Source organism: Hylobates moloch, unplaced genomic scaffold, assembly GCF_009828535.3.
Source record: "Hylobates moloch isolate HMO894 unplaced genomic scaffold, HMol_V3 SCAFFOLD_10, whole genome shotgun sequence".
In the NCBI taxonomy this organism is placed as follows: domain Eukaryota; kingdom Metazoa; phylum Chordata; class Mammalia; order Primates; family Hylobatidae; genus Hylobates; species Hylobates moloch.
Genome location: NW_026652285.1, coordinates 68,487,033 through 68,500,951, shown reverse-complemented (window position 1 = coordinate 68,500,951; position 13,919 = coordinate 68,487,033). Strand labels below are relative to the sequence as shown.

At 50.7% G+C, this 13,919-nt stretch overlaps 1 protein-coding gene across 2 annotated transcripts in view; it reads right to left on the bottom strand.

Annotated features, from left to right (window-relative positions):
• Positions 1-1,008: 1,008 nt before the first annotated feature.
• Positions 1,009-13,919, bottom strand: part of ERCC6L2 (ERCC excision repair 6 like 2) — a 185,525-nt gene continuing 172,614 nt past the window's right edge. The window contains exon 19 of one of the 2 annotated variants that reach the window (XM_032164599.2): positions 1,009-3,232. In XM_032164599.2, the coding sequence (XP_032020490.1) occupies positions 3,178-3,232 (55 nt within the window). In that variant the 3' untranslated portion in view covers positions 1,009-3,177. Of the gene's footprint in view, positions 3,233-12,628; positions 13,904-13,919 lie in introns of those variants that run through there. The other variant, XM_032164600.2, reaches the window with a different exon arrangement.

The following is a 13,919-nucleotide window of genomic DNA, read 5'->3' as shown; positions in this document are numbered from 1 at the left end:
AGTCTTTACTGCCACCCTTTACGACCCTCCCAATTGGTCTAATAGCTCGATTATTTTGCACAGAATTAGCCCAAACACCATAAAGTTTGCAGTTATGAAGTGATATCGGATGCTCTGATTATGAAATTAGTATTTGTTCAACTCAATTAGAGGGTTTATAAATCACATCTGAGAAACTTTCAAAGTGCTGACAGTCTCAAACAAGGGTCATCAGAGACCTCCCTCTGATTAGATTTCTCCTCATGGAGCATTCCCCAACACCACCCCTCATGAGAATGATCCTCATAAGCAGCCTATTTGCTCTTAGAAATGAGTTTCCCATGTTCTGAGCTTGAAGCCTGGAATCGTAACCAAATAGTTGCTATTACAAAGATATTTTCAGTGTGTTTCTGCCCAGGGACGGGAATGTGCATCTTACACCCTGCCCAGTTTCTGCTTTCTTTGCAGGGGAGATTAGTGGTGGAGCCGGGGGGCATGGCTTTTCTCCTCAGTCCTCCATGGAGACCATTTATCACTATTTGAAGAGTTGTATGTTTCTGTGGTTGCTTGGTCCTCAGTTTCGAGCTGCAACAGACATTCAGACTTCAGCAAAATTCTATTTATTTTCCACACGGAATGCAATTCAACCCTGATGGCTTCTACAGAGCTAAGTCATAGCCCTATTAATAGAATCCTTGGAGCCCACTGGCACCTGCAGCCTTGCCATCGAGGGAATCGAGAGCTCAGGTCTATGATGTCATTTCCATGTCTGAGCTCCTGCCCCGGACCCATGTCCTGCTCTATCCAGTACAAAAGGAAGCTATGCTAACTTGACAGAACTACAGAATGCCAAAACCGTGCAAAAGAATGCAGCCCAGCCCGGGGTGTAGCGCTCATCTGCTAAATATGAGATCCTTTCCCCTGAGTGAGGCCTCTAAAAACAAGGTCAGTGGGAAAGCCGACGCTACCTTAGCCAGGGAGGGGCCGACGGCGCCGTGACAAACTCGCCAGCGGTTACCTCAGACAATGTAAATACAAACCTGGGGCTCATGTTTATTTAAAGTTATTGGCATCGGGCTCGTTCCTGGTAGACAAAGATTATCTTGTTTACAGCGGCATCCAGATGATGGACAAGACTCTGTATAATATAAATCCAGCTCTGCAGAGGGGACCCATTAGCATAAACAACTTCCCTCAAGCCAAACAAACCCTGCCAAGGCTCAAGCTGGAATTCATTTATTATACAGCTTCAAGTTGACTTGTCTCAACATTAAACAACTGCAAAGGCAAAGGGATAAAACTGATGGCCGAGGGCACGCCTCGCCTCTCCTTTCACTTCTAGCGTGTTTTGCAGAAGGCGTTTCTTTCAGGCTTTGTCATGGAGTAGTGTTCATGTCTCTGCAGATGCCGTTGCTCCTGTCATCTCCCCATGAGGTGTGGCCATGGGCCACGCATACGGACATGAGAGTCATGGGGGGGGCAGGGACCACCCAGGAGTCACCATTGTCCTTGTGAAAGCCCTTGGCCTTGTGGGTAGGCCTGGACTTAGGAACCTTAGTGGGGTTACGTACATAGAGACAGATCCCAGGATTTCAGGGGAGATACACAGAGCTCCGGGGGCACCAGCGCCTGGCCACGAGCTCTGCCACTTTAGATTCAGACTTGCCTGGAATCAGAGGCCAGGCCTTCGTGAGAATTGGTTCACACGAGGAACCGTGAGCTTCCTGGGAAAATTCACCTAAGGGCAGAGAGGATCTAGCCAACAAGCTAGACCCAGAGAGAGCAGTGACTCCAGGTCACATCTTGTGACCACGGCAGCAGAGACTTCCAGTAGGAGAGTCGTGCCCAGGGAGGACGTGACGTCCAGAAAAAGGTGACGAGGACATGAGCAGGAAGAGTGCAGAGGCTGGCGGCCATCACAGCTGGGAGGCCCCCAGGGAATAAAGAGCTATTGTTGGGGGGTCTTGCGGGGGCAGGACTGTGTTTCTTGGAGACCCAGTTTCTCTGAGGGCTTTTCTGCCTTTGCTGTCTGTTTCTTCTCTAGATAAGGACCACGTCTTTTTTTTTTTTTAATTAGAGATGGGGCTTGCTATATTGCCCAGGCTGGTCTTGAACTCCTGGCGTCAAGCGATCCTCCTGCCTCGGCCTCCCAAAATGCTGGGATTACAGGTGTAAGCCACCATGCCCGGCCTGGACCACATCTTTATCTGGTGTCCCTGGCATCCTGCAGATAGTAGATTCGACACTGTGGAGTGACTCAGCACCAGCCCTGCCACTTGCCTGTCCACTGTGGCCTGCTGTCTCTTGGCCACACCATCCTCTGTGCAGCCCTGGGGGACAGAGACCCTTCTTGCTCTCTGTCTTCTGCAGCCAGAAGGGGTGGAGCTGGCCTTCGGAGTCTTCTCTTGGGTGTTCACAGGCAGCTGTGCCTCCTGTCTTTGGGAAAACCTCCCTGCAGGGTCAAGCCACCCCGAGAGGCCACCTTCACCACCTGTAATCTCTAGTCCCCACCACTCCCCCGTAAGCTGAGGCCTTAGGCACTGGAAGGTGTGTCTTTCTCCCCAAGCCAAGTCCCACTGCCACCCTGGCTACCCTGGCTGGCTTCACTCTCCAGGGGTCATGACTCTACTGTCCCTCCCCCTCCCCAAACTTTGCCACACCTTGAGCCGCATCCACCCAGAAATGTTCTCTCCAACAGGAAACTCCACTCTCTTCTCTACGCCTCAGCCCACATCTTTACTTTCATGGGGACCTCCAGTGCTATGATTCCTCCATTTCCTCTGGCCCCACTTCAATCTTTTCTTCTCAAGCCACTAATCACTCCACCACACGGCCCCTTGCACCTCTGGCTGGGGCTTGCCTGCCCAACCTTCACTTGGGACCCACCCCATGCTCCACAATCTTTGCCCTCACACTTAGGCAGTGCAGGAGTTATCCAGTGCTGCTAATGAATCACCCCAAAGCCCTAACAGCTTAAGCCAACAAGCACATCATCTCATACCACATCTGTGGGCTCAGCTGGGAAGTTGTGGCTTGGGTCTCTCGTGAGGTTACAGTGAAGATGTCAGCCAGGACCGTGGTCATCTGCGTGTGCTGGGGCTGGGGGAACTGCCTCCAAGGTGGTTCATCTCCACGGCTGTGGGCAGGAGGCCTCTGTCCCTTCCCATGTGGGCTCTCCATATGGCTGCTTGAGCTTCCTTATGACATGGCTGCTGGCTTCCTCCAGAACGAGTTTGAGAAGGAGCTTTGTGACCTGGAATCAGAAGTCACATATTGTTACTGCTGCTACATTTTGTTCATTAAAAGCAAATCGTGAAGCCCAGCCCCCATTCATTGTGAGGAGAATTAGACTCCACCTTTTGAAAAGAGGAAGATCAAAGAATCTGCAGGCACATTTTAAAACCACCACAGTTCACTTCATTCTTCTCCCACATGACAGCAGTCACCCTTCTTTCTTGCCCCTTGACTGTAGCCAGAGCCGCCTTGTGAAGCCTTCACTCAAACAAGCTCACCATCCACACCTCTGCTTCTGCCCCTGGGCAGGGCAGCTAAGCCCTGAGGGAGACAATCCCAGATGGCCATGTGGCCATGCCGATGTTTGCTTTCTGGCCCTACTGGGCTCCTTCTGCTTCTGGCCTTCTTCAGGCCCGGGTGGCTCCTACTGCTGTTCCCGGTGGCACATCCAAAGCCTGCCTCTCTCCCAGTGCCCAGACACCACTCCCTGCCCTGCTCAGCGGCAATGTGCTTCTTCACACACGACTCTGTAGTGTAGACTGTCTTCCCACACACTTCGGGGGAAGAGGGGCTTCTCTCCTTTTATTAGGGCTTGATCATTCTACATCCTTCCAGCAATCATCACAGATTCCTCCCAGTCTTTCACCTTTCCACTGGCTCTGCCTTCCTGCCTCCCCTGCCTGATACAAACAAATTCAACTTTGCTCCAGGTATTTTTTTTAAAAAAGCTAGAACAAAATAATAATCCATCATTGGCCCAACATCCCTCCTCCACACAAGAACTTCACACCCGTCCTTCAGGGACTGCCCTGTCTCCTGACTCTGCAGCAGAGCTTCTAGAAAGAGTGGTCTGCTCTCTTCCCCACTTCCCACCACCACCCACCTACCCACCCATGCCAACATAGCCTCCACCTTCCTGGCTTCCATGATACCAGCTGCTCTGCCCTCATTCCAGCCGTCAAGGGCCACCACATGGCCAAATCCGTAGATACTAGATTACCTGTGCTTTGTGGCCCCTGCGCCACCCTGGACACCTGTTGATACCTCTTTCCTTTTGATACTTTCTCTCTCTCCATCTCTTCCCATCTCCTCTGGCTCCTCCTTCTCCCCACCACCTCATTCCTCTGCTTCTTTCTAGAATGTTATTGATCTCTCTGTGGGATCTCACCAAACTCATCCTTCATCCCTGCCCCAGCATTCCTCACCTGCTCTCCTGGCCCAGTCCTCGTTCAGGTGCTCAGAAGCTATTGCCCGACTGCCCTGGCCCTGCTTCCACTTGGACATCACTTGAACTTCCACCTCGACATGTGCCTGGCTCCATGCCCTCCCCGACTGTATTTCCTGCTTTGGTGGACGGCATCTCTCTCCACCTGGTTACTCAGGCCAGAACCTCAGGGCCTTCTGTCTTCCCCCAAATATGACCAATCAGTTAATTTATCTTGGAAAATAAAACAAGACAATAATAACAAAAATAGGCAGAGGCCATACGTGGGATTCACTGTTGCCTCTGTCACCCTCCTCCCTGCTGACTCAAGCAAGGCCCCTGGCCTCTCTGGGCTACTGTTTCCTCATCCGTTGGCTGGAGATCATACCACAGCTACCTCCTGGGGCTGCTGTGTTGATCACACAATCAATGTGTGCAGGTGACAATAGCAGCTCCGACTGCTTTTCCTCTCCACACACAGCGATGGGCACTGCCAGGCCATGCTACCTAAGGGCTGGCCAGCTCCAGAAGTGTTTATTGTTGGTCTACAGTGAGGTAAGTGTAGAAGGTGAGAGTAAGCATTTTTAACTACTACAGAAATTTGGCAGGGAAACTTTATACTTTTTGAGTCTAATTAATAATTTAAAAAATGGGGCTTCATCTCATACCCATTAGGATGGCTACTAGGAAAAAAACATCAACTAACCCTCATATCGGAAAGGATGTGAGAAATTGGAACCCTTGTGCACGGTCAGTGGAAATGTAAAATGGTGCAGCCTCCGTGGAGAACAGTATAGTGATTCAAGAAATGAAAACTAGACTTCCCATGTGATCCAGCAATTCCAGTTCTGGGTATGTGGCCAAGGCATGGCAAGCAGGCGCTTGGAGAGATATCAACACCCAAATTCAGAGAAGCACGAACACCCATGAGGTGGACAACCCAAGTGTCCGTCAATGGATGAATGGAGAAACAAAATGTGGAATATTATGCAGCCTTAAAAAAGAAGGAATTTCCAAAATATGCTACGACATGGATGAACCTTGAGGACATTATGCTAAGTGTAACAAGCCAGACACAAAGGGACAAATTCTGTGTACTTCCAATTATATTACATACATAGAGTTGTCAGATTCATAGGGACAGAAAGTAGAAGGGTGGTTGCCGGGGCCTGGGGGCGGGAAATGGGGGGATGCTGTTAAATGGGTAGTTTTGGTTTTGCCAAAGGAAAGCGTTCTGGAGACTAGCAGCATGGCAGTGTGAATGTGCGTATTACTGGAATGTGCACTTAAATATGTTTGGGATGGTAAATGTATGTTATCTTACCCCAATCAAAACAAAAATTTTTGAAGAAAAATGGGACTTGTATTTTGCATGTCTTTTAAAATTGTGTTTGTCTGGTAATTTATTTTCCAAAAGTTTCAGTCTAAGAAGGATTAGAAACAAAAGGAGTCCTTCACTGCACATCACAGATGCTTCCAGACTCACTGCCCTGGCTCAGCTTCTCCTGGGTTCCTCACTGGTTTGCTGCTCCACTCTCCCACCTCCTCAACCTATCTCCTAACCTCTGGCCACAGTGATCTTTCTAGAGCAAGCTTAACCTGTTGCCTATCTTGTCCAGTGTTCCTATATCCAGGAAGAATGAGGTAACTGAGGTACAATGAGGTAACTGAGGTATGCAGACAAGTGAAGGGTGAAGATGATGAAAAGGAGTTTATTGAGTGTTAGAACAGCTTAGAGGAGATCCACAGTGGATAGCTCCCTCTGTAGGCAGGCAGGTCATTCTGTCGAGTGTTCAGGTTTCAGGAGAGGAGTCCCTGGAGAGAGTAGCTCCTCTCTGCCTGGCAGGTTGCCCCACCCTCTCTGCAGATCTCTGAAGCTATCAGTGGAGAGGGTAGCTCCTCTCTTTGGCTGACCATCCCAACCTCTCCCTGCCATCTTCTGTCTCTGGCCATCCTCTACCCTGGCTGAGCACCAGGCTCTTATGGCCCTCAGAGGGGAGGAAGTGCCTGCCAATTGGTCCATGGGCAGCCAGGGGAGGGCTCGGAAGAGGCACCATGAATCTCCACTTTGGTCAGCAGGACTAGTGGCCCAGCCCCTAGCCTTCAGGTCCTCCCTGGCCTGAAGGAGGGGCCTTACTGGGACCCACCCCCTTCCGCCCAGGAATCTGTCGGCCTCCTGCTGCCATTCATGGCCCTGAGCTCAGCACCAACCCTACTTGGAGATCTGAGCAGATGTTGGGAGAGGAGAGAGGACAGGCAATGGGATCAGACACCCCCGAGCCTGCAGGGATACGGGGTGTGGTAGGGGAGACAGGGGAGTCCTTCCCGGGCCCCCCAAGGGTGCGGGCTACAGAGACGCCCAGGTCGTGTGCCTGGGAGGGCAGTGGCAACTGTACCCAGGGAGCTCTCCCCTCGCCATCTCAGAAGGGGCAGGGCTCCCGCTTGTCCCTGGCTCCTGCCTGCTCCATGGAGCAGGTGGCCCAGGTCTGCAGCCATGGATCAGGTGGTTGCAGCTTCACCCAGGAGGGCAGAACCTGCCTGCTCCTGGCTCCATCCAGGAGCACAGAGAGGCTCGGGTCCACAGCTACAGTTTGGGTGGCTGTAGCCCCATCCAGGAGGGCGGGGCCCCTGCACCCCTGTCCACAGCTGCAGTTTGGGCAGCTGCAGCAGCACCTGGGGAACTCCCATCCAAACTCAGAAGGGCAGGGCTCCCACCAGCTTCATGGAGTGTGCAGCCCCAGCTGTGCCTTCCTGCTGCAGTCGGCTCCCCACAAGCAGCCCAAGGCCTCTACATCTCACTTGCTGCCCTTTTGCTCATAATGCTCTTGCTTGTTTGTCAAAGACCACCTCTCCCAGGAAGCCTTCCCTGAATGTCTAAGCATCACTATCACAGATCATCCCACACTAGCCTCCTTCGCAAATTTAAGAAACTATAAAAGCAAGAGTTCAGGCACTTTGATGGGCATTGAGACGGAAGCTTTAGGCAAGTGGGCTCCCTGGCTCTTCTCAAGGGATGCCTGGAAGGTCCTCCAACCACTTGCAATGCATTTGTGTCTTCCACCTACACTTACAGTTTCCTCTGACATCCACATTTGCAAACCAGAGTAATAGAGATGTCCTTCAAAGCCTGCACAGGTGCTGGTAGCATCAGACAAGAGGGCCCGAGGTGAACCCTTTGAGGAACGTCAGCCGGACCCCCCTCCTGTCCCTACCCTGACTGCGTGCAGCACTGAGATGGGAGCACAGAGCCCTTGCCTTCATGCCTGAGAAGATGGATGTCCTTTCTTTCAGCCTGGGAGAATGGTGGCATCTTCCCAGGCCAGGTTTCTGATGGGTTTCCCAGCTACCGGAGAGCAGCGGGGCTCAGAGCTGGCAGCCACCCGGAGCACCTTGGCTGCTCACTCACATAAATCCTGGTGCAGACAACAGGTCCTTCTTTTGCAGTTGACGTCCCTGCACCAGGTGCAGGCCAGGTGATGGTCCTCCTGGCCTTCTGAGCCCCAGTTTGCTTCCCTCCATTCTTCAGTGAAATCACCACTGCCTTTGACCAGGCACAGCCCAGATTCTGCACTGGGCATCTGGATCTGAATCGAGTGTGGAACCCCCTAAATAAGTTGTTTCTCAAAAATCTGCCAGATGACAACTGCAGACAGAAAGGGGCATCTCCTTTTATTTCATGGATAGAAACAGAAGGGACAGTGTTCTTCCAAGACCCAGCTCTTCTTTCCTGGGCACCCAGATCCCAGCCTCCTGGGGGTGATGACTTTGGGTTTTACCTTTTGTTTTGTATACAGCAAAAAACCTCTATTATACATAGACTCACTGTAGAATTTAAGAATCATTTATGGCCAGACGTGATTGTTCACGCCTGTAATCCCAGCACTTTGGGAGGCCAAGGCAGGCAGACCACCTGAGGTCAGGAGTCCGAGACCAGCCTGGCCAGTATGGTGAAAACCCGTCTCTACTGAAAATGCAAAAAATTTAGCCAGGCGTAGTGGCACGTGCCTGTCATCTCAGCTACTGGGAGGCTGAAGCATAAGAATCACTTGAACCTGAGAGGCGGAGGTTGCAGTGAGCCGAGACCACACCATCGCACTCCAGCCTGGGCAACAAGAATAAAACTCCGTCTCAAAAAAAAAAAAAAAGAAAACAACCCAGAATCATTTATGGTTTCCTGCAATCCTCTCAGGTACAATATGTCAGATTCAAACTGGAAACAATGACTGGGCCTAAATCCTAATGGAAAGTTTCTTGTGGTTCATATTTTTAACTGGTGACTGGCAGGTTTACACAAACAAATGAATATTATAATTTGGTAGATCAGCAAATACATTACCTTTATAGGATTTAAGCACTTTCCATGAAAGCTTTGATTGCTCCAAGGAGATGCCACTGGTACAGGCTGCTAAATCACTGACACACGAGCCTGGATGCCTGGGTTTGAGATTAAACGAGTCTGGGCCATGCCTCTGTGGGGGTTCCTGCTCCAATGGGGAAATAGAAAATGCTTGATAAGTAGAAAGAGTCATTGTTGACATTTTTAAGCCAGCTGGGAGCCTTGAGAATTTGAGATTTGACCTACATACAAGGGAATGGACCTTCACAGACCATGAGGTGCTAGGTGGGGTTTGTAGGGGACAATGGCATGTCAGAGATGACCAGCGTTGCATTCTAGGCCCACATAAGCCCTCTCCAGCTCTGCCAGCTCCGGGCTCCTGGTGAGGCAGCAACTGGTTGTCAGTTGCCGCAGGTGTGAGGGGTGGCTTCGAGTTTTTGTGGCTCTGGAGTGTGACATTCCTGATAGATGAAAGGGCTCCTGGAGGACACCCACCAAAGCAGAGGCTGCGTCTGAATACCCAAGAAGCAGGTGCGCCAGGGAGGTGTGTGGTGGGAGGCAAACTCTGGATCGAGGCAAAGGTAAACGAGCCAGCTGTGGCCCTCCAGCCAATTCATGCCGGGTTCCTAGAAGATGCTCTTTGAGGATCTGTCACTGACACAGATGGTGAGGCGCAAGGAGTCTGCGGAAGAGGATGCGGAGGAAGGTGCTGAAGGTGGTTTCCATTTGTAGAGCTGATTCTGCCTGGCCCAGTGGCAGCTGCCTAACATGAATGGAGCTGCTCTTTCCTGGGGGTTTCCAGTGGAAGGCATGGGAGTGGCTTTTCAGATCTGGGGTCCTTGGCCTTTCCCTGATGAAGGGAGATGTGTGGGGTGCTGGCTTTGGGGCTCAGGGTGAGCGTGGAAGTTTCCGGTGTGGAAGGTGAGGTGGCAGGGCCGGGGATACCCAGCCATAGCCTGGAAGCTTTGAGGAAGGGAGATGTGGAAGCAGCCCCCGCTCCCTGCTGATGGGCTTAGAGACTGACCGGTGCTATGCCAGTGACTCATGACGTGCCACCTACAGGCTGAGGGCTTGTGATTTAAATTGTTCTACTTTTCTTGACTGCAATGTTGTCCAAAGTCAGTGGGATCTAAATTTTTTAAAGAAGGGATGGGAATATCTGTCCGCTGTTTACAGGGATTCAGGACGGCCACTCAGGATGTGCCCAGCAAGCCGGAGGGCTTCCAGACCAGGCCTGTGGTGGTAGGGTCAAGTCTGCAGTGCCCAGGGTCAAGCTTGTGTTCCTGGGAAGCTGAACTAGGCAGTGGGTCCCTAGGGATGGTGGGAAGTGACGAGGGCTCAGGGATCTGCCCACTTACTCTTTATTTGCAAACAGTATGTAAACACACATGCAAGCTGTCACTGCCCTCAGGGCGCTGGCATGCTGCCACCCTAGCCCCTGGATCCTGGTGCTTGGGTGCCTCGGCTTTATAGCATTTGGAAAGCAACTTGATTGGAGCAGGCTGTGGACTTTGCTGATGCCGGGAAATTATTTTCTCTTGGATGGAAGCCCTACTTTGCTTGTTGGGAAAGGGACAGAGTTTGTTCTGGCTGAGCACCAGTGGCAGATACATCATGTTGGTTATTTTGGAGGCCTCAAGGCCCCCAGCACAGACCTCTGGGTGCCCTTGGTATATAAGGAACAATTCGGACTGTGGCTGAAGTGTCACCTCCTTAGGGAGACCTTCCCTGACCACTGTTCCTTAAAAAACAATCCCCAAGCCCAAAGAAACAAAACAAAACAACCCACCCTGGTCCATTGTATTGACACCACTTCACCCTGTCTGGAAATATATCTCTTTGCTGAATGATCTCTCTCCATTAGACACTGGGCTCCTTGAGCACAGCACCTTGCTTGCACGGACACTGCTCTATCCCAACACTGAAAACAGTGCATGAAACACAGCAGGTGCTTTGGAAATTGTGACATGAATGCAGTGCTTTAAAATGTGTCCGGGACTTGTTTTAATCAGGTATGGGAAGACACGGGGACACTGAGATGACTGTCCTGAAGGAAGATGCCTTTATACTTACAGATCCCTGGAAGCAGGGGGCGCGGCAAGCACCAGGGCCTGTCCGGAGGCACCAGGGAGGGGAAAGCCTGGGCAAAGGCTTCACTGCCGTTTGGTTTCCCCGGAAGGAATGAAGGCTCAGAAGGTTTAGGAAAGGGTGGCTTGAATACATGAGGTGTGCCCTGGGCTCTCCTGTGGGCCCCAGTTGTCCTGGTTTGTCCGGAGTTTGTTCCTTCCGGTGGGTTCGTGGCGTCGCTGGGGCCGCGGACCTTCGAGGTGAGTGTTACAGCATTTTTTTTTTTTTTTTTCAGATGGAGTCTCGCTTTGTCGCCCAGGCTGGAGTGCAGTGGCGCAATCTCGGCTCACTGCAAGCTCCACCTCCTGGGCTCACACCATTCTCCTGCCTTGGCCTCCCCAGCCATCCTCCTGCCTTGGCCTCCCCAGTAGCTGGGACTACAGGCACCTGCCACCACGCCCGGCTAATTTTTTTTTGTATTTTTTTTTTTTTAGTAGAGACAGGGTTTCACCGTGTTAGCCAGGATAGTCTAGATTGCCTGACATCCTGATCCGCCTGCTTTGGCCTCCCAAAGTGCTGGGATTACAGGCGTGAGAGTACTACAGCTCTTAAAGATGGCACGGACCCAAAGAGTGAGCAACACCAAGATTTATCGTGAAGAGTGAAAGAACAAAGCTTCCACAGCATGGAAGGGGACCCGAGCATGTTGCCGCTGCTGGCTGGGTGGGGTGGCCAGCTGTTATTCCCTTATTTGTCCCGGCCCATGTCCTGCTGATTGGTCTATTTTACAGAGTGCTGATTGGTCCATTTTACAGGGTGCTGATTGATCCATTTTACAGGGTGCTGATTCGTCCATTTTACAAACCTTTAGCTAGCTACAGAGTGCTGATTGGTGTGTTTTTACAGAGCACTGATTGGAGCATTTTACAAACCTCTAGCTAGCCACAGAGCGCTGATTGGTGCGTTTTACAATCCTAACTACAGAGTGCTGACTGGGGCATTTTACAATCCTCTTGTAAGACAGAAAAGTTCTCCAAGTCCCCACTCGACCCCGGGAAGTCCAGCTGGCTTCACCTCTCACTGGGATTGGGGCAGAGGAAGGCTGCCTCCTGGAATTGTAAAAGCCAAATAGAGGAGGTGGCTGGTGTCCGGGCTCTGGACTGGTCAGCTTGCAAAGCAAAGGCACACCCAACAGCGAGTCATTTGCTCTCTGGAGGACTCAGCTAACCCTGGGAGGGGCAGTTCCTTCCTAAGACCACAAGGCCCCAAGGATGAAGCAGCATAAAATCAGTAGAAAAAAAAAAACAACAACAAAAACCCCATGATCAATACAGGATGACTCTTTGACATGTGTGGCAATGTAAAGATTGTGTGTGCAAATGTTTAGATAAATGTGAGAACCAAACAGACATGGAGTAAGCTAAGACGACTTGGTGTATCATTCGATTTCTATCGGTCCTGAAATCAACAGGTTTCCTTTGCGTGGTTTTGCAAAAGGAATCCCTCAGTGGGGAAACAATCTTTTCTGATACCCACCTCCGAAACTTCTTGTTGGAGTACAACATACATTCAGAAAATCACATCTATCCTAAGGTTAGAGCTCATAAATGTTCACAAACTGGACACATCCAGGAAACCAGCACCCAGACCAAGAACAGCGTGGTAAGGGCAGCTGGAAGCCTTCTTGTATTCCCTCCTTTTCACCTGTATCCTAACTTCTTATACTAACTAACTTATCCTAACTGTACCATCCTAATTTTTTTTTTTTTTGAGACGGAGTCTTGCTCTGTTGCCCAGGCTGGAGTGCAGTGGCGCGATCTCAGCTCACTGCAACCTCCGCCTCCTGGGTTCAAGCAATTCTCCTATCTCAGCCTCCCAAGTAGCTGGGATTACAGTCACGTGCCACCACGCCCGGCTAATTTTTTGTATTTTTAGTAGAGACAGGGTTTCACCATGTTAGCCAGGATGGTCTCGATCTCCTGACCTCATGATCCGCCCACCTTGGCCTCCCAAAGTGCTGGGATTACAGGTGTGAGCCACCGCGCCCAGTCCCCCATCCTAACTTCTAACAACATAGGTTAGTTTTGCTGGCTTTTCTCTTCTTATAAATGAATTCAAATTGTGTCTAGCTCATTGTGTTCAAATTGTATTTGGAAATTCACCCACATTATTGCCTAAGGTTGAAGATAGTTTATTTTTGTTGCTGTGCAGAGTGTGTGAATATATCACACAATGTATATGACGTATACTTATCCATTCCAATGCTAAGGTGAATGTGGGAAATTTCTAGTTTGGAATGGTAATCTCTTCACTGACTTTTTGCCTGCTGGTCTGTGTCAGAGTCTTTTAGTTGCAAGAAACAGAACTTCCTCTGGACAACCTGACTCAAAAAGATGGGTTTGCCAGAACCATTCTGCCTAGCTCATAGAACAGAAGGAAAAGGGGAACAGCCAGGCTTTATTAGGGACGCCCTTACTAGAAGATCCTGGTGGCAAGAACTCGAGGGCAACCTCTCTGAGACGGAACGGCAAGTGGCTCAACTTGCCTAGAGCAGGGTTCCTACCTCTGTTGCGTGCGACCCTAGTGGTCCCCAGGAATTTTAGAGTATGCCATGGAGGAAAACAAGACCTGTGGCTCAGTCAGTTGGAAAACTGGTTTAAAAAGGTTACACCTCTCAGGACCTTTCACAGGAGAGGGCACACTCTAACCTCAAGGAAAGGATATTCCTGAACTTGGCTTTTCTCATGGGGCATCTACTCATATCTCAAGGGCACTCGTGCTCCAAGAAACACAGCTTGGGAAAATGCTAAGCCAAAGCCAAGTGAACAGAGGGGAGATGTGGAAAATACGTTTTGGCCTGCATTTTTAATGCACAGATAGGGATTTTTTTTTTTTTTTTTCTGGAAAATAGGAAACTCTGAAAACAGATGCTCAGTGTGACCCTTCAGGAAGCGCCGTCTGGCAAGTGTGAGTGTTACAGTTTGCAGGGTGCCTTCGGGTCCATTGTCGCATCCGTTCCCAGGGCTGGGTGGTATGGGTGCGATAGCCCAGATGATGGAACTGGCCGCCGATGTCACGCGCTCCTAGAAAGCGGAGAAT